Source organism: Lineus longissimus, chromosome 12 (assembly GCF_910592395.1).
Source record: "Lineus longissimus chromosome 12, tnLinLong1.2, whole genome shotgun sequence".
Taxonomy (NCBI): Eukaryota; Metazoa; Nemertea; class Pilidiophora; order Heteronemertea; family Lineidae; genus Lineus; species Lineus longissimus.
Window position 1 is genome coordinate 17,339,519 of NC_088319.1, and position 23,213 is coordinate 17,362,731.

The window sequence follows — 23,213 nt, forward strand, 5'->3', positions numbered from 1 at the left end:
GCAGACACTGTATCATTGGATGAAGGTCATCAAATACGAATGTTAAATTTTCTTTTTCAGACCAAGTTGTTGGTAAAAAGCTGTGATATATTTGAGGAGCGAATGATTGACTACTGCGAGGCCTGCAGTCGTCAAGCGTGGATCAGTGAACCAATTGTGCCATTGCCGAACTCGTACAAAGGCATGACGTTACTCCACCTAGCGGCGGCGCTGGGATACAGTCGTCTCATCAAGACACTGATTCAGTGGCGGACGGAGAAGTCGTGTATGATCTTGGAGTACGAGGTTGATGCGTTGAGTTTGGACGACTGCTCTTGCACTCCGTTTGTAAGTAAGAAGGATTGAGAGCCCAGAGTTGGCTTGAGTCTTTGGGCAGGTCTCCTAGTCCAACATGGCTCACTCCACCCATTCAGTGGTCGCATTAGACAATAATCAGTCAGCATGTGATGCCGTAAACAGTGAATTGAATGAAAATGTGTACTTAGGAACTATGATGTCTCAGGGAATATTCAAATTATATTTTCAGCTCTGGGCATGTGCATTGAATCGACTTGATGCTGCAGTTGTCCTTTACCAATGGAATCAGAGTGCCGTTAACGTCTGCACACGAGAGGGTCTTCTGCCTCTGATCCTCGCAAGAGAGAAAGGTCACGTGTCCCTCGTCGACCACATCGACCAATTAGAAAATCTGCGGGAGTACAACAGTTCACAGAACATCATATCTTTCTTGGAATCATTTAACTGTTCAACATTATCTGAAGATTCGATGACCTTGTCACAACCTCTGACCTCCACACCGGAACGATCTCAGGCTTCCTTCAAAACATCTTCGAAATTCTCATCGACACTAAGCGTAGAGGGCCAGTCAACACTGACGGTGGAGACTCCGCCTTATAGCACTAGTCCCAAGCCCAGCCCAAAACTTAAACCGGCATCCAAGTCAAGCAAACGATCGGAACGTTTACGGAAACGCCTTTCAGTTGAAATCTTACCCTCTAAGGGTTCACCACAGGATTCACCAACCAATCCTGCTCCAGTTGCAGTGACAGTTGATCTCGGTAAGAAGAGTTTACGCTCCGTCAACTCCGACCCCCATCTGGCCGCTCTCACGTCGGATGAGAATCCCATGATGTCAGGTGACCTGGCCAGTCCTGTCATCTTCATGCAGACGGAACCACAGCAGCTCGCAAGTAAGGATTCTGACAAGCCTGTTGCCATGGACACAGATGAAGTCTCCGAAACGAGAAGTTCGAGTCCGTTTATTGACGTGGAGCGGGTGTCGTCTGATGAAGAGGATACGACTACAGAAGTTACACCCAAGATCAAAACAGGTAAGCATACTTCTTGACGATGCTATTGAGTGTTGACATTATTCAGAGGCAATTGAGTGTGGCGTCTGCTGGAGATATCACCAGCTTGACTTTATTGGTTTGAACAAGTCCGCCCCGAGGACTGAACTGTCCTTCTTTCCGCAGCTTGCTCATGCTGGTCAATCCGTATTGTTCTTTCAGAATCATCGAGCAGTCAGAACCAGATGATAACCCTGGCAAAACAGATTATCGCTGCAATGCCGGAGAGAATCAAATTGTCACCAAGCCGGAGCGATGACTCTGGTATCGTGCGGGATCGAAGCAACTCGTACGGGTCATTCAGCTCGACGAGTACAACACCACCTTGTATGGAAGGCGAAGGTTTTGGTGCATTTGATGAGTACCGTTACCCTGATTATGGTACACCAGCGTCGTCTTTGAGCCCAGAGTCGTCATGCCTACAGAGTCCTTTGAGCTTCACATTAGACTCACCTCCACCGACCATGTCTGACTTCAAGGAGTATTTCAACGCACCGTCGACGTTCATGGAGAAAGATTTCTCACAGCTGACACTATCGGGTAAGATATGTCAGTGTAATCACAGTATGATATGAGTAAACTGGACAGCATCCTAGTTTCCATAAACCAGCTTCTAGAAACAAGATTTGGCGACAGATGTGATGATATTTGATGCAGCACTCCCACTGAAATTCCTTATTTTCATAAGAAGTTCCTATTTTCAGATCAAGAGCAGCGCCACCTGTATGAGGCGGCAAGAATCATCCAAGATGTCTACAGGAAGTACAAAGATCGTCAGCAACAACAACAACAGCGACGGAAGGAAATCAGTGCGGCCGTGTTGATTCAGAGTTATTATAGGAGATACAAGCAGGTACGCAATCTCACCTCCTGAAGCAGAACACGAGTCTCTCACACAGAGCATTGTCATGTGAAACCTTGACTCGCCCTCTCAACGAATAGCTGAGAAGCGTTGAAGTCAGTTTGTACGTAATCACGTGGTAATCATGTCAGTGTAGTCATGTATTGTCAATGATAGCACTTGATGGTACTTCAGTACTGTTGAGGAATGGGATTGATAGCCCTTGAGTGCAGGTGTCGAGAAGGAAGGGAGGGTGATACTAAGGCCTTATGTTCCTCCTCTTCCAGTATGCTTACTATAAGAAGATGTGTCAGGCAGCAGTGTTGATCCAGAGCCAGTTCAGGAGTTATCAGGTGCAGAAGAGGTTCAAACGGAGTCGAGATGCGGCAACGGTCATTCAGAACCAGTACCGTGCGTACAAGGAACACGAGAGGTTCAAGAAGAGTCGAGATGCGGCCAAGATCATTCAACAGAGGTTCAGGTAAGTCAACAAGCCCCACAAAGATGACATCAATAGCACAAGGATGATTTACCTGTTATCTGTTTCACTGTCTGACACAACAACACAAGCCAGTGCTGATCTCCGCTGATCTGTCCATAACAGTGTTTGTTCTTACTGTGGTTGATCATCTGTTATTGTTGACATTTTGGTTTGCCTGCTGATGTTGTGTTCTGATGAGTTGTGAATCTGTACCGTTTGAAATAGGATAAGAGAAGTAGAAGTTGTCACCTTTGGAAGGTCCAGATACATCTGACTTTTCCTTTCGGCAGATTTTACCCTCCTTTTCACATGGTGTGTTTTTCGTGTTTCAGGAGTCACTATCAGCGTTCACAGGGCGGCGAGAAGTCAAGGAAGGGCCACCCTCTAACAAGGCAGTCAAGTCATGGGTAGGTATCTAAACTTGCCTGTTTCTCCCTACTTCTTATGCCTGTCACCCGGAGCTGACATGCGACAGGGCTGTGTGAGGCATATTGGACGTGTCCACAGATATTGTGTGTTGATCTCTTGGGCTTTACGATTTGAGGCATGGTGATAGAACGGAGGATTGATTGTGTGTGTGCATCCCCTCACTGTATGGTGTATTGTCCATGCTTTAGCTTTGTTTAATGTGTGTTGCTTGGAGCAGGGTTTCTACTGTTTGGGATATCTTGCGGTGTCTGTGGATTGGTTATAAATAGCATGATAGTAAACTCTGCGAGGACATGTTTGTGTGGACCTGTTTGTCTACTAATGGCTTGAATTTGGGGCGGTGACAGTGCTATTCACCCTCTCTCATTGATACTTCTGAGTGGTGTGTCTTGCTGACAGTTACAATTTGGCTCTATCATGGGCAAGGAAAACTGTCATATTCAGTGATACGCTTTGTCTTGTGTTAAAAGTCATAATTGAATGAGTAAGGAAGCCACAGTGACTATTAACGGGCAAAGTTGGCCCTGAAACTGATGACATACTAACGTGACAAAATGTGACTATTGAGAATACGTTGTTGACTGTCTGTTTTCTGTTAGCTCTATAGTGTGTGACTATTTGAGTAGGGAGGCAGGCCTGTAAGTCGTTGTTTATATATGACCTCACGTCTGTCGTTGTTGTCAGGACTGCACTTAGGTTTCAACACAATTGATGTTGTCAGTGTGCACAATGTACCACAAGTCTAAACTTTCAAGATTGCACTCGACTTTGGATAAGATGTATTCATGTTGTTTAGCCTTAAGGGTTGGATTTAAATAAGAAAATGAATGTGCTCCAAACACATTAAAGATATTCTGACTAATTGCATGCTAGATCTATTTCTTCCTTTCATGGGGTACCAGTAAATCAGCCATGTTTCAGCTTTTCTGAGATAGGAACCCACAACTGTGCGACTCCCGTATAGCTGTAGTTCTTTGAAGTGAAAGCCTTGCAGCTAGCGATCTCCGGCCATTATGCTGCCAGCGCTAAGTCATGTGAAGTCTTCTGCCAGTGTTGATCAGACATGACTGACCGGCACACTAGAGCAAACCTTGACTTGGACGGGCAAACTTGCTGGTACCTTGTGAAGGTAGTTTGTGTCGTGTACTGCTAACTGTGATGTGCTTCTCGTCCGTTCTGTTTCAGCTCGGAGACATCATAGCACATCATTCATCGTAGGTACATGCGGCACCTAATACGCCGCCAAAAACTTCAATGCAAAAATTACTCTAAATTTCACAACATCTGTTCAGATTCATTTTACTATGATAATGTGGAATTTATGTTGTCTTAAAGTGAATTCATATTGTTGACAAGTTACTGCAGAGAACAAGAGAAAGAGTCACAAAACTAAAGAGATTAAGCTGAACTTGTGATACTTTTAAAGGGGGACTATAGGGAGGAGAGGCAGGTGCTGATGATGTCATTGGTGGTCTCCACGTCACTAATAGGCACTCATAGAGATCTGCATCTGCTTGACTTTGTGATGAAACTATTCCTCTTAATCATGAATAGTGTTGATTATAAACCTCGAGGTAGGGGAGACCCCTATTGGCAACTTTGTGTAACCTAATCTACCTCCTGTCTATAGTCTCCCTTTAAAAAGTTGCAGTCTAACGATTGCGTGAAAGTTAGAAGAATTTTTCGTTTGAAAGTTTTGCCTGGCTAAGATTTACATCACTCTAACTATCTTTGATATTTTAGATATCCGCAACTCTGCTTTTGGTGATGGTGTTTCCCTTGAGCACATGTGATGTGTATATAACTGAGACAGCGTTCACACCTTGCTCCACAGTGTATGATATCCCTTAGATTGGTACATGTTTCACCCATTTATAGTGATGTGGCTCAAACAGGAATCCTCTCCATTTTGCTTTTTGTGCACCACACACATACTGCTGCCAGGTTTTCAAAATCTAAATGAGCCAGGCTCTCAATGGTTTCCTAAACACCAGACAGCATATTATCATAGGATTGACTAAAGATAGGTTAGCTTGTTTTCTTTACCCAAGTGGGTTGGTCAGGAAACCTGTCCACTTTCCTGAGAACTACACAATTCTTCACAAATTGGCAGCCTTTTGATTATGAGGATAGCAATCTCCATTGCTCTAGAACACCAGAGATGTTGAAATCGGGTCTTTGTTCTCATCCAGATCTGGAGAGTTAAGCCCCATGATTAACTACTGACACCATTCAGGTAACACCCAAGCTCTTTGTTATTCTACGCCACTCTGGCCACAAACCAAGGCCTTGGGCACCTTAGTTATGCTCTCAATTGTACCTTTCAGTATGGGGATTAACTTTAGTTTTCAACTGTTACTTGTGTGGCCCTCAGTGTATTCTATATGGGCAAATGACAGTGTTGATCTCTCTTTGAACCAGCATAGTTTTAATTGGATTTACTCTTGACAGTTTTACCTTCTTCCTGTAGCACCATTTTACAAGTTGCTTTAGGTAGTGTTTTAACAGTCTTTCATATCTCTAATATGCACTTCACTAATCTCATTTTTACAGAATTTTTCTCTCACGTTTCCGATTTTGTCTATCTTGAGAAATTTCAATTTGATTGTTTCCTCAAAGTGCATTTGGACATTCGCAATGTGGATTAGGAAAGAATTGTCAATGAAAGATTGAAATAGTCTCTCAACAGGAGAGCTGCTGTTAAAATGGGGAAAGGTTGTGTGTGTTTTCATGTAGTTTCAGTAAACATAGTTATTGCTGCCTGTAGCATGGAAACAAGGGATTTGGTGCATTCTCCTTTTAATAGTCTTGAGAATCTTCTTTTTTGCGGGCTGGTTTAGATCTCGTGCATTTGTGACGAACAAATCTCTGACAAAAAATGCTTTCTTCTGCTCAGGTATGATATTTATTGTCACTGGTACTCCTGTCTTCAGTACATAATGCTATGTTCTCATATTTTATGCGGCATATGTAGAGATTTGTGGGATATGATGCATACAGTTCGGGTGAGTCTCACTAGATCGGTGTTGTCATGTCTCATTGTCTACTTCTTGTGTTAGAGTCGGGACTGGGGACAGAACGGGGATCTGGATGGGAGCAGTAGGGGTTGGGGGTGGGGCAGCAGGGGTTGGGGGCAGGGCAATGGGGGATGTTGTTATGTGTTCTCTCATAGTGTCGTGCATTACCGCTTATCAGAGTGGTCGGCATGGCTGTCTATCTCTCCTGTTGTAATCACATCATATTCACCAAGTTAGCTCACATCTCCTGTGCTCCAATGTAGTCTCTCTAATCTTCCTCTCCATATCTCCCTCCCTCTCATCGCATAACGACTCTGTAGGTGATGTCATCACAGAAAGAGATGTCATTTGGACGTTGAATTCACATGATTGACCCGCCGAACCCACTCTGAAGTGTGGTAGTCAGTCATGACGTCATCAGCAACATCAGCAGGGTCAAAGGCTTGAGTTGGATGACCAAATGATGTCTCTGCGAAGCTTCTTTAGGAGAGCACTGTTAACTTCACCAAGTTATAATATATTCATTTTCAGTAAAGAAATTGGCGACAATAGTGCAGTGCTTTATTTCGTCAAATTTCCGCCAAACGTGCTGCTATTGCTGTGTTCCAATGAATTGTAACAGTATCTTTGATTCTCAGTTACAAATCTTTTGTTTATGCTCTCCCTAGTTTATACATGTAAGTTTTACTTTAGCTGATGATTCACTAGTCATACTGATGAGCGAGCTTTCCCGTCAAGTCCTGGTATCTGTGCGCGCAATGCTTGCACTCGGCTTAAGATTTTACAATGAATGTTGCACATTTTTGATTGACGTTTATCTTTTTGAGCTTTTTGCTCAATGTTGCAGCGTCATTCTTACGATATCCATGTCATGTTTTGGAGGACACTTCAGTTGAAGAGAGTCCACAATAGAACACTGTTCTTTCTACTCTTGGTTCCTGGCTCATAGCATGTAAACTAGGATTGAACAATGCTTGGTCATCACAACAGTACAGATGGTCATCATTGTCTAAAACGTTTTGAAAACATCTCAGCAAGTGCCGTTCAACTGATTTTTGTCTCCTTCACTAAAATGATTCCATGTTGATCGTTTCAGTTCCGAGAAGGAGGGAAGCTTAGAGACAGACAGAAGCGACAGAACAGCCAGTGAGGCTAGCAGCAGCTTTGATGCCAGTTTTGATGCTAGTTTTGATGCGGAGGAGCCACCCAGTGGTGATTCATCTAACTATGACAATACACAAACACATTCATCTTCATCCATTTCTGAGCAGTGTTCTGAAGGGAGAGGTCAGGAATCAAGGTCAGGTTCAAGGTCAAGCAGTAGAGATGAGAGGTCGAGGACAAGGTCAAAGAGTCGTGATTCGAGTTCTGTGGTTCGCGAGCATAAATCGAGTGCACAAGATCGCGATCGGGAACCAATTCGCAAGTCTAGTTCTGAATGTCAAAATAGAGAGAAATCTGATCGTGAATGTGGTGCTAAAGCTGGGACTGGTTTTAAACGAATGCCGCGTTCTGTTGTACGGGATCCTCAACCTGTGTCACGTGAGTCGCAGTCCTTGAGTCGCGAGCCATGGTCACAGGCAAGGGAGTGTCTCTTACCGTATGAGGCTCAGTTAAATCGCGAGCTAAGAGCTGCGAGTCTAGATCCAAAGATCATTACTTGCAGAGAAGAAATGGGGCCACCGGCGACTTCTCCCACGGAAATGGGGCCACCGAGACATACGATGATGCCTCGTGAGTCACTGAGTAAAGACGACCGTCCAAACCAACCAACGAAGAAAGAGTCTAGTGTATCATCTGGCCACCAGGGGGCACTCAGAACAGACGAGAGAAATATACCAAGTGTTGAATGTACAGCAAATAACCCTGGTGAAAACACAATCAAACAATTAAAAGGTTCTACACCAGAAATAGCCAGTACAGAAAAAACTGGGGTTGAAATTGACAACAAACATTTGGGGGATTTGTGTAGTGTTGAGGACTCGTCGCTTGATTTGAGCGAGTTTGACTTGGATTATCTGCAAGCAAGCGATATCGGAGCAGACTATCTATCTTTGGAGGAATGTTCAAAAAGGTTTGCTCCGCCAATGTCTGATGTTGATCTGGCCAAAGAGTTTCCCGACGCGGGGGGTCTCGGGTTGTCTCAGGGAGTGAGGATGGGAGGATTGGTACCACAGGAGTTGAATGTTATGCCAGTTACCACGGTTACAACACCACCAAGTGCGCTGGCTTCTGAGGAGGAGGCCACCGAAGAGACAAATGTAAGTAAGGTGCTGGAGACGATCAAAGACTCTGGTCCTGGGAACGGCAAGAATGAAAATGGCTGAGTGCATCACCAGCACTTAGCAGGTTTGTTATGACCAGCTCCCACTGCAGTGGATACTGTGTGGCTTTCACAGGCGTTGGATTACTTTCAATGCAAGTTAATGGCTTGGTTAATGTTACTGACCAGAAAGACTGTGACGGTAACCGCTGTGTTACTTTTTGTCATGTGACATTGCGTTGTGTTTTAACACATGGTTTTTGTACAAAATGGCTTTAACACTGAATCAGTGACAATTTATTCAAAATGGTTAAAAACGATTGAAACTTTGAGGTTGTTTTTGGAAAGTTGAAAATGTACTGCACCAACTGCACTTCTTATTTTGAGAGGGTTGACGATGGAAATTTGGATATTTTTGTGAAAAAGAACATTTCTGAAATCCGTCCTTGCGACTTGGCATGCCCATCTTGACACTCGACACTCGACACTTGACACTCGACACTCGACACGTGACACTCAACACTCGACACTTGACACTTGACACTTGAAATACATCCAGTGCTAGTGCCAATACAAACTTGGGTGAAATTTTCTTGTTGATTCATAGTTGGTTCATAATTATCACAATTTCTTGAACACACCGCTTCATAGGCTATTCAAGAAATGTGTTCCTGTTACGAAGAGTGCCGAGGGGAGACCAGGTTGGTGATTCTGTCAAGATGGGCACTGTTGAGTTTATCATTGAACAGAAACCTAACACTGTTTTTCATTGTAATACATGCTCCTCATTGTTGTGATAAATGAGTAAGAAAAGTAAGAAATTGTGTCTTTTTTCAAATTTGAATATGATCTCGTGTAAATGTCATTTACATCATGCACCATTTCCTTGGTAACTAGCACATATGGTAATATACACTCACTCAATGTCATAATTATATCAACAACATAAAAAACTGTAAGCCACACGTTTTCACATGAATTTTTATTTTGTGTCCATTGTGACCAGCAAAGTTCAGGAAAATAAGACCCAGTGAAAAAGAAAATTTGAAAAATATTCTGTAACAGGAAGTTAAAGGTACATTATACAAAAGCAACTTGATAGAGAACTATTTTTTCTGTCTGAGACACAATTTACTCTTCTGTCCTTACAGACATACCAATTGTTGTTACTTTCCTTGAGTGTACATTTTGACAGCCGGCCCATTTCCAGTTTATAGCGCCACCTATCATGATCTTGTCTTATTCTTTCTAACACCCCAGTACCCAGTATGTGTCTACATTTCAATTGCACATAAGCAGAGCTTCAAGGTTACCCATCTTTTAGTCTTGCGGTAACAATCAGAACAGGCGAACAGTGTCTACCTTCTCACAAGGTTTAATGTAGGTTTAACACTAGGATAACCTTGGTCCTAGTATCCCATGACAATCAAGATGATATTTTTCTAGCCACTGACAGGACTGAAATATATTTGTTACTTCTGGCAGGAAGAGAATCGAGTTGTTATGACCTTGATCTACTATTCAAGGTCACGTGTATTTTATTAACCTTTTGATACGAAAGTCGAACAGGCCAGGAATTAAACATGTTGAGTGGTTGTTGGGGAACAAAGTGGAGAGGGGTATGGTAATAGGGCATTATCTGTAATCATTTTTAAATTGCAAAAATGTCGCCTTTAAAAATAGCAGCCTGTACACTGTGTTTGAGAATCTGAAGAACATGGAATGTACAGGAAGTTTGGTGATATTAGAACATTTCTCCAACTTTTAAAATTTCAAATTACTAATATTTTATGCTGTTTTTGAAGCTTTATGAGATAAGATATTTTGATGTTTGGAAATCAGAGGGCGCTTGAGTACATTTCACAACAATTGGTATTTCTGGTGCAGTTTGTGCTTCAGTATGAACATGTGTGAGAGATGAAGCCAACAATGCCCACTTCATGGCTCATCTCAGGTGCCCTCATCTGCTGTAACCTGTGATAATCTGAGCTGCAATGTGCAACAGCATAATTGCTTGTTTGCGAGTAACATTTGTCATCATCGGTTTTGATATCATCACAGTTTGTAGTGACGACTGATTCTAGTTGCCGCTGACATCTGTCATTATGATCATTATCACAGGTGGCTGCTTCTGCGGGGCACTTTTTTGAGGAGTCGCTGGGACACTATTGTATTAAATCTGATTTTAGCGAAACTTCTCTGTTGTGATATTCTCTTTCAAACATCTAGTATAAGCCAATGTTGTTATGTGATGTCAGTATAGAATAGCTCCCTTTCTCTCTTCTTCAACAATCGCAATCTCAAAAGAGATTCATAGCTTGCTGTACGTAATCATCATTTAGACTTCATCCTTCTCAGTAGTATATAAGAGGCTGTTTGGGTTTCTAAATGTTGACGGCTTGAAGTTAACGATCTCATCAGACAGATTACTTACTTGGAGTGAAACTCGGCCAACAACTGCCGATGTTCTGTGATTTAAGGTTGGCTCCCTATATTTTAAATCAGATGGATATATATGCTTAAACCTCACCCTAGGGTTGTCTGTCCCATTTGAATGACGGTTGAGCTTATGGAAATTTGTTAAAAACCTTTTCGGTTGAGGTTTGTGCATATTACTTACGTCAAGGTCACCAGTGGTACTTACCAGGTGTACTTTTTAACCTGTCACCCCCATTTCTGTGAATAGACTCTGCTAGTCTACTGTAAATGCATTGGGAGAGTTCATTCAGGAAAGAGTAGAGGTTAGACCTTGCTTGAGTGTACACATAGACAGCCCGCTCTCTCACAGACCCTTTTATTCTCAAATGGTATATTTTTAAGATGATTGTCAGATGTTTTGGCCCCAAAATACGAGCAAATGTTCATTGTTCTTACCAATCCAATGTACTGTTGTTAGTTGATCTATGAAAATATTTATTGTTATTGTTATATACTCGTGTCCGACCTCAGTGTGACAAAATTGAAGGTAGGCCTACTGGTTTCCGTGTGCACAGTAAAACAATGTTGTCTGATCAAATTCTTCGTGAATTGGCTGAATCAGATCAGTTGGCCACTTTTAACCTCATCATTTTGTCTCTCTCAGGTCAACAGTGAGTTTAGTTATATTGTGTATATAGCGTTGGTACTTAAAACTTTTCAGCGTGGTTTTCCAACTGTTATTTCTCATGTAAAGTTGATATTAGTTTACCAGTGTAGATGTACTATGGTACTGTAGTTTAAATCTCTCGTTACAGACAGCCAGAATACACTTCTTACTGGATCAGATTAAATCAAATTTGGTGACGCTCAATTCATTATTTTGAAAATATCCCTGAATATCCATATGCCTTCAGTTGTTTATGAGAAACAAGTTAAATTTCAAATGTTTATATAAACTCACATATGTCAAGGTGTGCTATATCCAATTCAGTTCAGTTCAATGGCAAATCAAATTTAGATCTGACATTGAATTGAATTGAAGCCTAAAAAGTGTACAGACATTGTTATGACCTTATTGTCCGGGATATTGTAAAGTGTGCCTTTTCTATTTTGATATGTGATTGTATAGTGTTGTTACCATGGTGATAACTTGAAAGATTTTGACTTGGAACTTCAGTGATCACTGATGTTGTTCTTGCCTCACCACGAGTAGATACTTTCCTCTTAGCTTATTGTGTTGTGAAGCCTGGTTTCTTGAACTTTGAAGTTATAAAAGTTAAGGTTATTTTGCATGACCTTTAGTGATCCCATGACCTCTACTTTACACCGGTAGCGAAAGTGTTCAAGTGCATTCATTTTCATGCCTGTTCTTTATGTTGCTATGGTTACAGTTGCTATGGTTACAGTTGCCACGGTTACTGTTGCTACATTGTTAAAATTCTTTGAAAGTTCTATGGCAATAACTTTGAATTTGTTTGTAGTTGCTTAACAATTGAATATGATTTCTTGTCTGACGTATAATTGCATATTCATATAGAAAAGTGACAGTCTTCGAGATGTTATGTTGTCAAGTGTAGAACGCCAATACATGTTTCATTAATATATCTCAGAGGAATGGCTTCTTGAAATATGATGAATATGATGAATATGATGAATAAGATGAATAAGATGAATAAGATGAATGAGATGAATAAGATGAGTAAGATGAGTTGGACTGAGGTACCAGTGTAGTTAATAGCATGGCTGCTACCCAATCCTGTGACAGTAGCAATATTGAATGAGCAGACGATGTAGCATTTGTTTGGGCAATGTCAAGGTCAGCGGATTGGCCTTCAACAGAGGAATGTGTTTTACACATCAAGTAACTGATGCTGTCCTCATTGTTTTGACTGTAAGTACCTGGAGTTCAACCAAGTTGCTTATCAGCGCCATCTGTTGTGATAACTGATACCTATTTGATCGCTTGAGGGTCAAGATGAGTTGTGAGGTTTATAAAATCATTAATGTTGATTATTTGAAGAGAATATTCTGTTAATTGCTTAATTAGTTTACGGCCTGATTATTTATCCAGCAGGTGTTTTCATTTCATTCTCAGTCGTAAAGTGCTTGGCAGGGTGAAACAGTTGTAGAAATGGAAATGGTTTCATGTTGATAGAGTTTGCTTCCTCCACCACAAAGTAGGCTACAACACTGATTTTCTGTCAGCCTCAATTCTGTCAAAATACTACACAAAATATTAACATGTCTGCGTCCCATAAATCGCATTTATTTTGTTCTCAATTGCTCCCTTTCGACCTTGATGAAGAATTGTCATGAGACTTGCTGGTATAGTCAGCACTCTTTTGTTGTGACTCATTTAGTTGACGTTGTCACTCTTGTGTGTCGTTCTACTTGGTGAAGAAAAAAGCACAATATGAAATAAACTGCAAAAACTATCACTGAAATTATGGAATGAAAATCATGAAAAATGATAAATAAAAAAGATAATACTGCAAGTCTGGAGAACAGTTATTCAAAATTGGGCGAAACATTTGGTATTTGGATAATTGTCTTCAATTAGGTGATCATGGGGACCATGGCGACAGTTTTGATAAAATATTTTCATACACAGTGATAGATCTTTGGTATTGAAATTAGATCTTTGTGGGGGGGGGGGGACAATATTCTGTTGGTGTTTTTGCGGCCTCTCTTGTGCAGATTTGGTGTTTGAGGCGTGCAGTTCAGACATGTTGACGCCCTGCCCCCTGTGGGCAAGTCTTTGTACTTTAAGCATGTATTTAAATCTTCTTTATCTGAATAAACTAAATAAGGATGTGAAATTTTGTCGTTGCTTGCTTTCTGTCTTTCAAACACATCTGATGTGTCTGGTCTGATCAGGCAGTTGTTCCCCCCCCCCAGATAAATACGACCCTGTCCCCATCGGCTTCAACGCCAACATGGTGAGAGAGATGAGACAGTCACAGCCAGTCCGAATCAGTCCTGGCTGCTCCACCGTGTTGCCAACATGGTGAGAGAGATGAGACGGTCACAGCCAGGCCGAATCAGTCCTGGCTGCTCTGCCAAGTTGTCAACATGGTGAGAGAGATGAGACAATCACAGCCAGGCCGAATCAGTCCTGGCTGCTCCACCGTGTTGCCAACATGGTGAGAGAGATGAGACAGTCACAGCCAGGCCGAATCAGTCCTGGCTGCTCTGCCAAGTTGTCAACATGGTGAGAGAGATGAGACAATCACAGCCAGGCCGAATCAGTCCTTGCTGCTCCACCGTGTTGCCAACATGGTGAGAGAGATGAGGCAGTCACAGCCAGGCCGAATCAGTCCTGGCTGCTCTGCCAAGATGTCAACATGATGAGAGAGATGAGACAGTCACAGCCAGGCCAAATCAGTCCTGGCTGCTCCACCGTGTTGTCAACATGGTGAGAGAGATGAGGCAGTCACAGCCAGGCCGAATCAGTCCTGGCTGCTCCACCGTGTTGCCAACATGGTGAGAGAGATGAGACAGTCACAGCCAGTCCGAATCAGTCCTGGCTGCTCCACCGTGTTGTCAACATGGTGAGAGAGATGAGGAAGTCACAGCCAGTCCGAATCAGTCCTGGCTGCTCCACCGTGTTGACAACATGGTGAGAGAGATTAGGCAGTCACAGCCAGTCCGAATCAGTCCTGGCTGCTCCACCGTGTTGTCAACATGGTGAGAGAGATGAGACAGTCACAGCCAGTCCGAATCAGTCCTGGCTGCTCCACCGTGTTGACAACATGGTGAGAGAGATGAGACAGTCACAGCCAGTCCGAATCAGTCCTGGCTGCTCCACCGTGTTGCCAACATGGTGAGAGAGATGAGACAGTCACAGCCAGTCCGAATCAGTCCTGGCTGCTCCACCGTGTTGACAACATGGTGAGAGAGATGAGACAGTCACAGCCAGGCCGAATCAGTCCTGGCTGCTCCACCGTGTTGACAACATGATGAGAGAGATGAGACAGTCACAGCCAGGCCGAATCAGTCCTGGCTGCTCCACCGTGTTGCCAACATAGTGAGAGAGATGAGACAGTCACAGCCAGTCCGAATCAGTCCTGGCTGCTCCACCGTGTTGCCAACATGGTGAGAGAGATGAGACAGTCACAGCCAGTCCGAATCAGTCCTGGCTGCTCCACCGTGTTGCCAACATGGTGAGAGAGATGAGACAGTCACAGCCAGTCCGAATCAGTCCTGGCTGCTCCACCGTGTTGCCAACATAGTGAGAGAGATGAGGCAGTCACAGCCAGTCCGAATCAGTCCTGGCTGCTCCACCGTGTTGCCAACATGGTGAGAGAGATGAGACAGTCACAGACAGGCCAAATCAGTCCTGGCTCCTCCATCGTGCTGACAACATGATGAGAGAGATGAGACAGTCACAGCCAGGCCGAATCAGTCCTGGCTGCTCCACCGTGTTGCCAACATGGTGAGAGAGATGAGATAGTCACAGCCAGGCCGAATCAGTCCTGGCTGCTCCACCGTGTTGACAACATGGTGAGAGAGATGAGGCAGTCACAGCCAGTCCGAATCAGTCCTGGCTGCTCCACCGTGTTGTCAACATGGTGAGAGAGATGAGACAGTCACAGCCAGGTCGAATCAGTCCTGGCTGCTCCGCCGTGTTGCCAACATGATGAGAGAGATGAGACAGTCACAGACAGGCCAAATCAGTCCTGGCTGCTCCACCGTGTTGCCAACATGATGAGAGAGATGAGACAGTCACAGCCAGGCCGAATCAGTCCTGGCTGCTCCACCGTGTTGCCAACATGATGAGAGAGATGAGACAGTCACAGCCAGGCCGAATCAGTCCTGGCTGCTCCACCGTGTTGCCAACATGGTGAGAGAGATGAGATAGTCACAGCCAGGCCGAATCAGTCCTGGCTGCTCTGCCAAGTTGTCAACATGGTGAGAAAGATGATGAAGTCACAGCCAGACCGAATCAGTCCTGGTACGCCAGATCTTTTTCTGACACTAGTACTCTGACTGGGGGTCAAGTTTCTCCGGAGACTTCCACCAGGGTGCAATGGTAGTCATCTCCAGTGAAACAGCCCTGAAAATTATAATTTACCACAAATGAAAAATACCTGACATTTGTACTTGAGTGAAACAAACAATGGTGTGGTGCCGAAAATTAGAATAAGACAATCTGCCTGCATCTTAAACACGTAGGTTATACAAAATATGACGCATTTTTCTTTCTTGACTTGCTTGTGGCATGTATATGTATTTCTTATACAAACAAACTGGTGAATTCCCAATACATTTTTTAAAGACGTTCTTGCAAATGCAATGAGACAGTAGTGCACCATATCTCTTGTGGATGTGACCCACTTCATAGCTCGCCATGTTGCCTGAGAGTGTACCAAGTCTTTGCTGGATGTGCCATGCCCCTTCACTATGCGTACTCTGTCTGACCTAGATGTGTACTCTCCCAACGCAGTGCACCATGTTTCTACTGGGTGGGCCTTGTCTCCACCCCTAGGGAAAATGTGACCTGGCCCACACCTGGCTGCCCAAGGTCAGTGAGCCACCCTGGGCCAGGCCTGGTTCTGCCCTGGCTATATTGATGTATTTTTGGTGGCACGTTCTGCGTGAGAGAAAGGACTTTGGGAGGATTCACCAGTCTTCTAAGATGACTGTGGTCCCTGTAGTACTCAAGTTGAGTTGTCAGATGGATATTGGGTACAACCAGTCTCGTGAGATCAGATAACCAGCTGGCAGATGTTGGTTGTTCCATTGTCCGTCCTTGTGAGATGATTACCACGGTACAACCAAATCAATTGTCTTGTATCACAGTGTAATGTTGTCTTGTACAGCTAAAGGACCCTTTGAAGGTTGTGTCAATGTCTTCCCAACCTGACCAGATAACCAGCTGGAAGAGGTTGGTTGTTACGTAGGCTGTCACGTTGTCTCCAAAGTGTATTAGTGGTAACCTTGGTATAATTTTTAAGTTGTTTCAAGGTCTTCCCAACCTGACCAGATAACCAGCTGGCAGAGGGTAGTTGTTCAGGGTTTTATTTCAAGAGGCTTTTTTGAGAGAAGAAAAATTAACAAAAAGAATGAGTACATTTAGTGTATTTTAGTATTACAAAATATTCTGATAGCACAGACTTCAAATCCTACAAACAAATCCTGGGACCTCTCTACTTTACAATGAAATACAAAGGAAAATAATCAATAAATTTGTATCGATCCCTCTGGTATTATAATGTGAAGAGAAAGTTGAGGTACAAGTATGTCAAAGCCTATAACTGATGTACATGTATAGGTGATCTACATGCATGGTCGTTTTAGGCAGCACATGTTTGTAAGCACTGCAGTAAAGGAACCTGTATCTTAAAGCAATTGAAGTTCTTTTTTAAGCCTTCACAAACAACAATATTTTTTCACACTTTGCTTGGTAAAAATCCTCAATATTATCAAACTTACAAAATATACACAGGTTTGCAGTGTAGCACATGTACATTTTGGGAGTAGAATATCATTTGAGAAAAGACATTGGGGATTGTCTTTACACAATTCCTGGCTGATCCATCACTTGATCTCACCACAACAAAGTCCATTGCTGCATCCGTTAATCAAGATTTGGGACAGAAATGTGCCACCATCAGTGACCATAGCATACTGGCCGTCACAAAATCATTCCCAGTAGTCATTACGACTTTCTCAAGGCTGCCACAAATCGCCTGCCAGTTCCATTGCACATAGCAATATTTTACAACTTCTTCCTGAAGTCCACAGAAAAATCATCAATTACACTTTGAACATTTGCTGCCGTATTAAAATCTTTAAAATGACAAAGTAAGTTGTACAAAATATATAGCCATTACATCATTAAAATCATGAAGAAATGTTTTATGCAATGTCAAAGGGACCGTGTCTTGCTGAAATAAGCACCATGCTTATTCAACCAGCCATTCAGTCCACATGGCTACAAGTCTTCTTCATAGCCCAATTGCTCGACCATTCAGACCACTTCATATTTTGATGATTTCAGCAGCGTATTTTGATGATGTCACAATGGAGATCAATTGTCTGCATCACGTCTTTGATGCACTCTCTTCGATATAAAGCTGCATCTGAAAATAAATCATCAAAGGTTATTGCTTTTCAAAAAGTTACGAGTCTCTCCATTGTTTCTCTGCAAAAATGGCTTCCAGCATACCTGCATATGTATGTTATCAGCTGATATTTGCATTAAGTCCTTGAAACACTGGGCCTACCGTATATTTCATACTTTCATCAGAGATCGTGAGAAGCTACTCCAATAACTGAGACTCACCTTCATGATGGGTGATGTCATGGCCTTCAGGGGGACCAACTTAGCATTGTTGATTTTAACCTGAGATTCGTCAGCTTCAATCCACGCAAACTCGTGTAAGATTTGTTGTTCGTCGATACCAAGGAGGGCGGCATTCTCTGTGTGGACTTGTACGGCCCAGGTACAGTCTTCAGGCAGGACTTGTAGGCTCGCATCACAGACGTTCAGCTTGAGAAGAAAGGCTCGTAATGCCTGTTCTAATCTCAATAGATATGTGTCCTCACTGAAAAAGAACAATAGTAGATGACAAAATTTTCTCAATTTCTGAACATGGCGAATTCCCCACAAATGCAAAATATTCACCAAAGTCAACAATCATAGTTGTTTTTGAGTTAGACATTTGACAAACTGCAGGTATTGCTTGAGTTAGACATTTGTTATAAACTGTAGCCTGTTCTAGTGATGGGGTGTTACATTGAGCCAAATACAAACTAGAGATAAAAATAGTGTTACCTGAGCATTGGATTAGACACAGGAGATATGTCAAACACAAACTTCTCTACTGGTAATTGATCAACACTGAGGATGAGTAGGGCTAGTTTGTCCAGTTGTTGTTTATCCATGAGGGGCTTCAGACTCTGGATTACATCCACGATGTACTGCTTCACTTCAGGGTGGCAACACATCTAGAAGAGAAATGTTGCGCAACTGTTAAAATAATGGTGAACATGTGTAGCACCAAAAATCAGTTACATTGATTTAGGGAATTGATGAATTTGTTTCTTACTTGAGGGTGGAAAAGGAATGTTGGAATTAAGTAACATGTGTCAGACATATGATCGTGCATATTAGTACTATGGTTTAACAACTCGCCGCATGTTTCACCACCTTTTATCAAGTAAGCTCACCTGAACAGGAACGTTGTACTTGCGACATCTTTCAAACACGCTGTTTGGATAAATCTCCCTGGCGTATAGAATACAATGGAAGGCAACCTCAAGGAATTCACTCAAGATGTCGGTGGCAACTGAAAGAGAATGATGGATGTTATTACAAACTTCTTTACCAGTTTACAGATGGACTGTTCGTCTTTTAGTTGAAAACCAAGCATCACGTTTGATGGCACTAGCCAGTGGAGGTCACTGAAGAAAAAGCAAATTCAAACCAAAAAGTAGAACATCAAAATACCATGGCATGGGAGATGCGCTCACCGCTGCCTTTTTGACTTTGCCCCAGGCCCAGTTGATTTGTTACTGTTGTTGGCTTCTACATTACAACAGGTCAAGTGAACTACAATACATACACAATACATACACAATGCACACTATAATACAGAACAGGCTAAAAGCATGTTTAAGTGTGTTTGTACGTACTGTAAGCAACACTGCAGTGTTACAGTTACACTGCTACTAGTGCTGCAGCATGCAGCAGCTGCCTTGATTCAATCACCTATTTTCGGCAAAATAGTTCAAAATACAGCCAATCAAACAAGGTGAAGAGTGTCTACAAACCTTGTGCTACTTCATACTGCTTCGATGTGCGATTTGTGGTCATCCTTTATGCACTAATTCGACATTTTTATGGCCAAAATATCATTTTCTGAAATTCGACTTCCATGTTGGCTTTCCCTAAAATACGTCATTATCGAAATCGAGGCTGGGATTTCCCAAGATGTCAGCCTCCTTATTTTCACGTTTTGGCAAAATTTCTGTGAATTTATCATCAAATATAGGCAAATGCATTGAATGCCAACGCCAGCATTTTATACGAACATTGCATGTAACTTCCCGGATATCTTGTCATAATGGTAAGTTATTTCGTAGGTGGTGGTTTGGTGGAAAACGTGTTTTATTATGTGGAATTTTCTGAATTCCTCTGAGAACTGCTGTCCCGTGTGCATGCTGTAGTGTAAATACATCGTGCATGCAGATGCAGTTACTGCATACTTTAGTGAGACGTCATGACGTGACGTCATTTGTTTTTTTCCTTAGCAGATACGTTTCCACCCACAGACCCACCAACTCGTGATATAGAGGAGGCATTTCTTGATGAGCGTGTGCAAACCATTCTCCATCAGATCACAGGGCTTGATATCAAGAAGGTGATGCATCCGCGCCAACTTCCGATGAAGCCACCGAAGTATCTTCTTCTGACTGATGAGCAACTAAAAGAGGTAGGTCAAGGTCAAGCTGGCTCTAGGCTGACCGCAATGCTCGGCCGCCACAGAGATTTGACCTTGATGGCTGCATTTGAGCTTGGTTCTCCCCAGTCCCCTGTCTTGTCTGACTGACATCGTGGAATTGGTCACTCACCTGCCACCCAGCTCTGTTCATCATCATCATCATCATCATCATCATCATGTTTGTTTCCAAAGAGATTCTTCGCATTGTGTAGAAAATAGAAGATGGACAAGAATTATGATCGCTTTTGTTAATCCACAGACAGAAGTAAAAAGAAAGATTTCTTCACTGTTTGTAGATTCAAGATGATGCCACAGCTCGAGCTGCAGAGAAACTCCAGATGCCCCCAGTGCTGAAGGCCTGTGAACCAATTGATGAAATCCTCTCTCAAGATCCTGACCTTAAAGGACTCAATAAACACAACATTCTTTTTACGGATATCACATTCGGAATATCTGACAGGGTAGGTTTATTGTCACTATTTTGTAGACAGGCTAATATACAAAGTAGATCCACTCTATCAGGGAGACCTTTGGAACTGACAATTGCTGTCCTTAATTTAAAGGTGTCCTGATTACTGAGGTCAAATCAGTGAAAATGACCAATGGGACCAAGTGTGATGTCCTTGATAGGGAGGTGCCCTGTAAGGGAGTTTCCACTGCATTTTGTTAGTAAGGGGGATAAAGTTGCTCCAGTAATAATTACCTTTTTTTGCCTTTATTTCCAGGACCGATACATATTGGTGAGGGAACCTGGCGGTACATTGAGAAAAGCCTCTTGGGAGGAACGACAAAGGTGCCTACAGATATATTTCCCACACGACGGCCGTAAACTCAGAATGCCCAAAATGTTTGAGGAGCAAAATCTTGAGGTATGACCAAGGTCATCTTTTTTGACAAGGCTCGTGAATTTCAGGAACATTCCTTTCTCATGCACAGCTCATTGCAGTTTAATGAATTGTTATTTATCTTGTTAGAGAAGTCGTGGTCTTACTGGAAGTCATTTTGGTATGAACAGCCAACCCACGCCTTGATTTCTTTCTTGCAGGATGTCTTGAATGAAGAGCGTTATGAATATGTTTTAGACCGAGCGTCTATTCAGTTTGAACCAGATGATCCACTTTATATAAGGGTAAGTCACTACAACAGTCTATCAGATGCAGTGGCCATGCTGATCTACCAGTGTTGTAGAGAAGAAGGGTTACCTATCTTGTAGTGTTGTATAGACATAGCGGCACTGTACATCATCTTTATTAGCAACGGTTTTCATGTATGGGTAATGACTAATGATGATTATCTGATGAGAGTAATCCCTTGTTTCAGGTCATTGGGAGAACATACACACATATAGATACAAATAAGAAATATGACGTGCTGCGGTCAACTCGGCATTTCGGAGGCATGGCATTTTATCTGGCCTGGCATCGAAAGGTGGATTATCTCATGGCAGATATGTTGCAGAGAGATTTGTAAGTTTTGAATCACTGCCGATTTCTTATTTCATATGTTATTAGCTCTAACACTTTAAAAGAGGTTTATCTAGATTTGATAGTAACTGAAGTGCTTTTGATCCAAGGTTCTAAGATGTAAAAAGCATGATGTAGAGTATTATCCTTGTTTGCATTGTGTTTTTGATATGATCTACATGTATTGGAGATGTACTTCACTTTTGTGAATTTGTAGTCACAGTGAAGAGGACATGAATGAATGGAACTGCAATACAACATTTATGATCTGTTGCTGTAATATTTTACCATTGTTTACATTTCAGTTTCAAAGATGCTGTACAGCTCGTTCATCTCCATATCATCCTTCATCCCGACTCAGAGACGGCAAATGATGTCATTTACCAGAAAGTCAAGAGCCCTATGGATCTGATTAAGGTATGATTCATCCCAGTAACTGATTCCAAATCCTGATGGGTTTTGCACAAAATGTTGGTCCAGTTGAGTCCAAGTTTTACTGCAAGAATTCCCAGAGCAATGTGGTAAAGTGGTTGAGTGAGGCCAAATATCACTCGGCACTCTATACACTGTATATAGTCACCAGCCCTGTTTATTCCACATTTGATCTAGAGTCCAGTTTGCCCAGCTAACCAGCGGAGCAGGATAAGCGTGACTGATTCAAACAGGGGGAGGTTATTTGTCTACCCCAGATGATTATTCTAAAACATTTGAACATCTCTTTCAGACGTACATTGCCAAAGATGCACCACACAAGGGGGAACTTGAACTCGCCTTACAAAGTTATGAAGAAGAGCACTCACAAGATATCGAGTCTCAGTGACGGATGCTGGCCAGTTTGTTTTCTTTGAAAAGGATTTGTAGGATGTTGTAAATGTCGGATTTATAGAAATAAAGTATTGAATTGGATTTTGCTTCTCAGAAATACTTTATTGGGAGTCGTGTTGAAATCGTTCCTACATATTTGCAAGCCATTGTACATTTGGAGGAGACTAGCCCCAGTACCGTTGATAAGCATCTCATACCCTGACCACTGAGGTCTGTCATCAAGTCTATATTGGGGACATATCAGTGACAGACGACAAATTGAAGGTACAACCTCATCAAAGCACTTATGTAACAAAAAATATCCTTTGACCAAGGCTTTGGTCATTGAACTGAGGAGACAAAATCAACGAGGACAGATTTGAAGCACAACCTCGTGAAAGGACAAGGACATTCTGGCCAAGGAAACTGATGAACCACAACTACACCAAGGCTCAACTCGCCCTAGTGAAGATAAGCTTAACTCGGCACATCTTACATTCTTGGTTGACCAATGGGAAAGGACAAGTCATATCTGTCTGAACTGAGGACATTCAGACATTTGTACGTAGCTGAGGACTGAGGAAGCACAACCATACTATAAGGCACATCTTAAATCTTGTTCATTGAAAGAGTATGATTGACTGAGGACATAGTGACAATCCAACCAAGGACGATAATAAAGCACGACCTCACTGGCAC

At 42.5% G+C, this 23,213-nt stretch overlaps 3 protein-coding genes across 9 annotated transcripts in view; 2 read left to right on the plus strand and 1 right to left on the minus strand.

The window, feature by feature from the left end:
- Positions 1-13,617, plus strand: part of LOC135496463 (calmodulin-binding transcription activator 2-like) — a 28,753-nt gene extending 15,136 nt beyond the window's left edge. For 3 of the 7 annotated variants that reach the window (XM_064785785.1, XM_064785788.1, XM_064785787.1), the window contains 7 exons: positions 61-327; positions 527-1,331; positions 1,512-1,889; positions 2,054-2,202; positions 2,478-2,671; positions 3,004-3,078; positions 7,214-13,617. In XM_064785785.1, coding sequence (XP_064641855.1) covers positions 61-327; positions 527-1,331; positions 1,512-1,889; positions 2,054-2,202; positions 2,478-2,671; positions 3,004-3,078; positions 7,214-8,444 — 3,099 coding nt within the window. In that variant the 3' untranslated portion in view covers positions 8,445-13,617. Of the gene's footprint in view, positions 1-60; positions 328-526; positions 1,332-1,511; positions 1,890-2,053; positions 2,203-2,477; positions 2,672-3,003; positions 3,079-3,699; positions 3,739-4,285; positions 4,319-6,074; positions 6,106-7,213 lie in introns of all 7 variants that reach the window. The other 4 variants (XM_064785789.1, XM_064785790.1, XM_064785791.1 and 1 more) reach the window with 4 other exon arrangements.
- Positions 13,618-16,868: 3,251 nt separating this feature from the next.
- LOC135496739 (mitotic spindle assembly checkpoint protein MAD2B-like) lies at positions 16,869-19,700 on the minus strand. Its single transcript, XM_064786216.1, has 5 exons — positions 19,577-19,700; positions 18,974-19,092; positions 18,579-18,751; positions 18,087-18,348; positions 16,869-17,883 (listed from the first exon to the last, which is right to left on the minus strand). The coding sequence occupies exons 1-5, from the start codon at positions 19,617-19,619 to the stop codon at positions 17,845-17,847; spliced, it is 636 nt and encodes a 211-aa protein (XP_064642286.1). The 5' UTR covers positions 19,620-19,700; the 3' UTR covers positions 16,869-17,844.
- A 36-nt stretch (positions 19,701-19,736) lies between these two features.
- LOC135496575 (small ribosomal subunit protein mS22-like) lies at positions 19,737-22,616 on the plus strand. The gene is made up of 8 exons (XM_064785937.1): positions 19,737-19,872; positions 20,057-20,238; positions 20,544-20,708; positions 20,973-21,116; positions 21,293-21,376; positions 21,568-21,713; positions 22,016-22,127; positions 22,435-22,616. The coding sequence occupies exons 1-8, from the start codon at positions 19,737-19,739 to the stop codon at positions 22,528-22,530; spliced, it is 1,065 nt and encodes a 354-aa protein (XP_064642007.1). The 3' UTR covers positions 22,531-22,616.
- Positions 22,617-23,213: the final 597 nt, after the last annotated feature.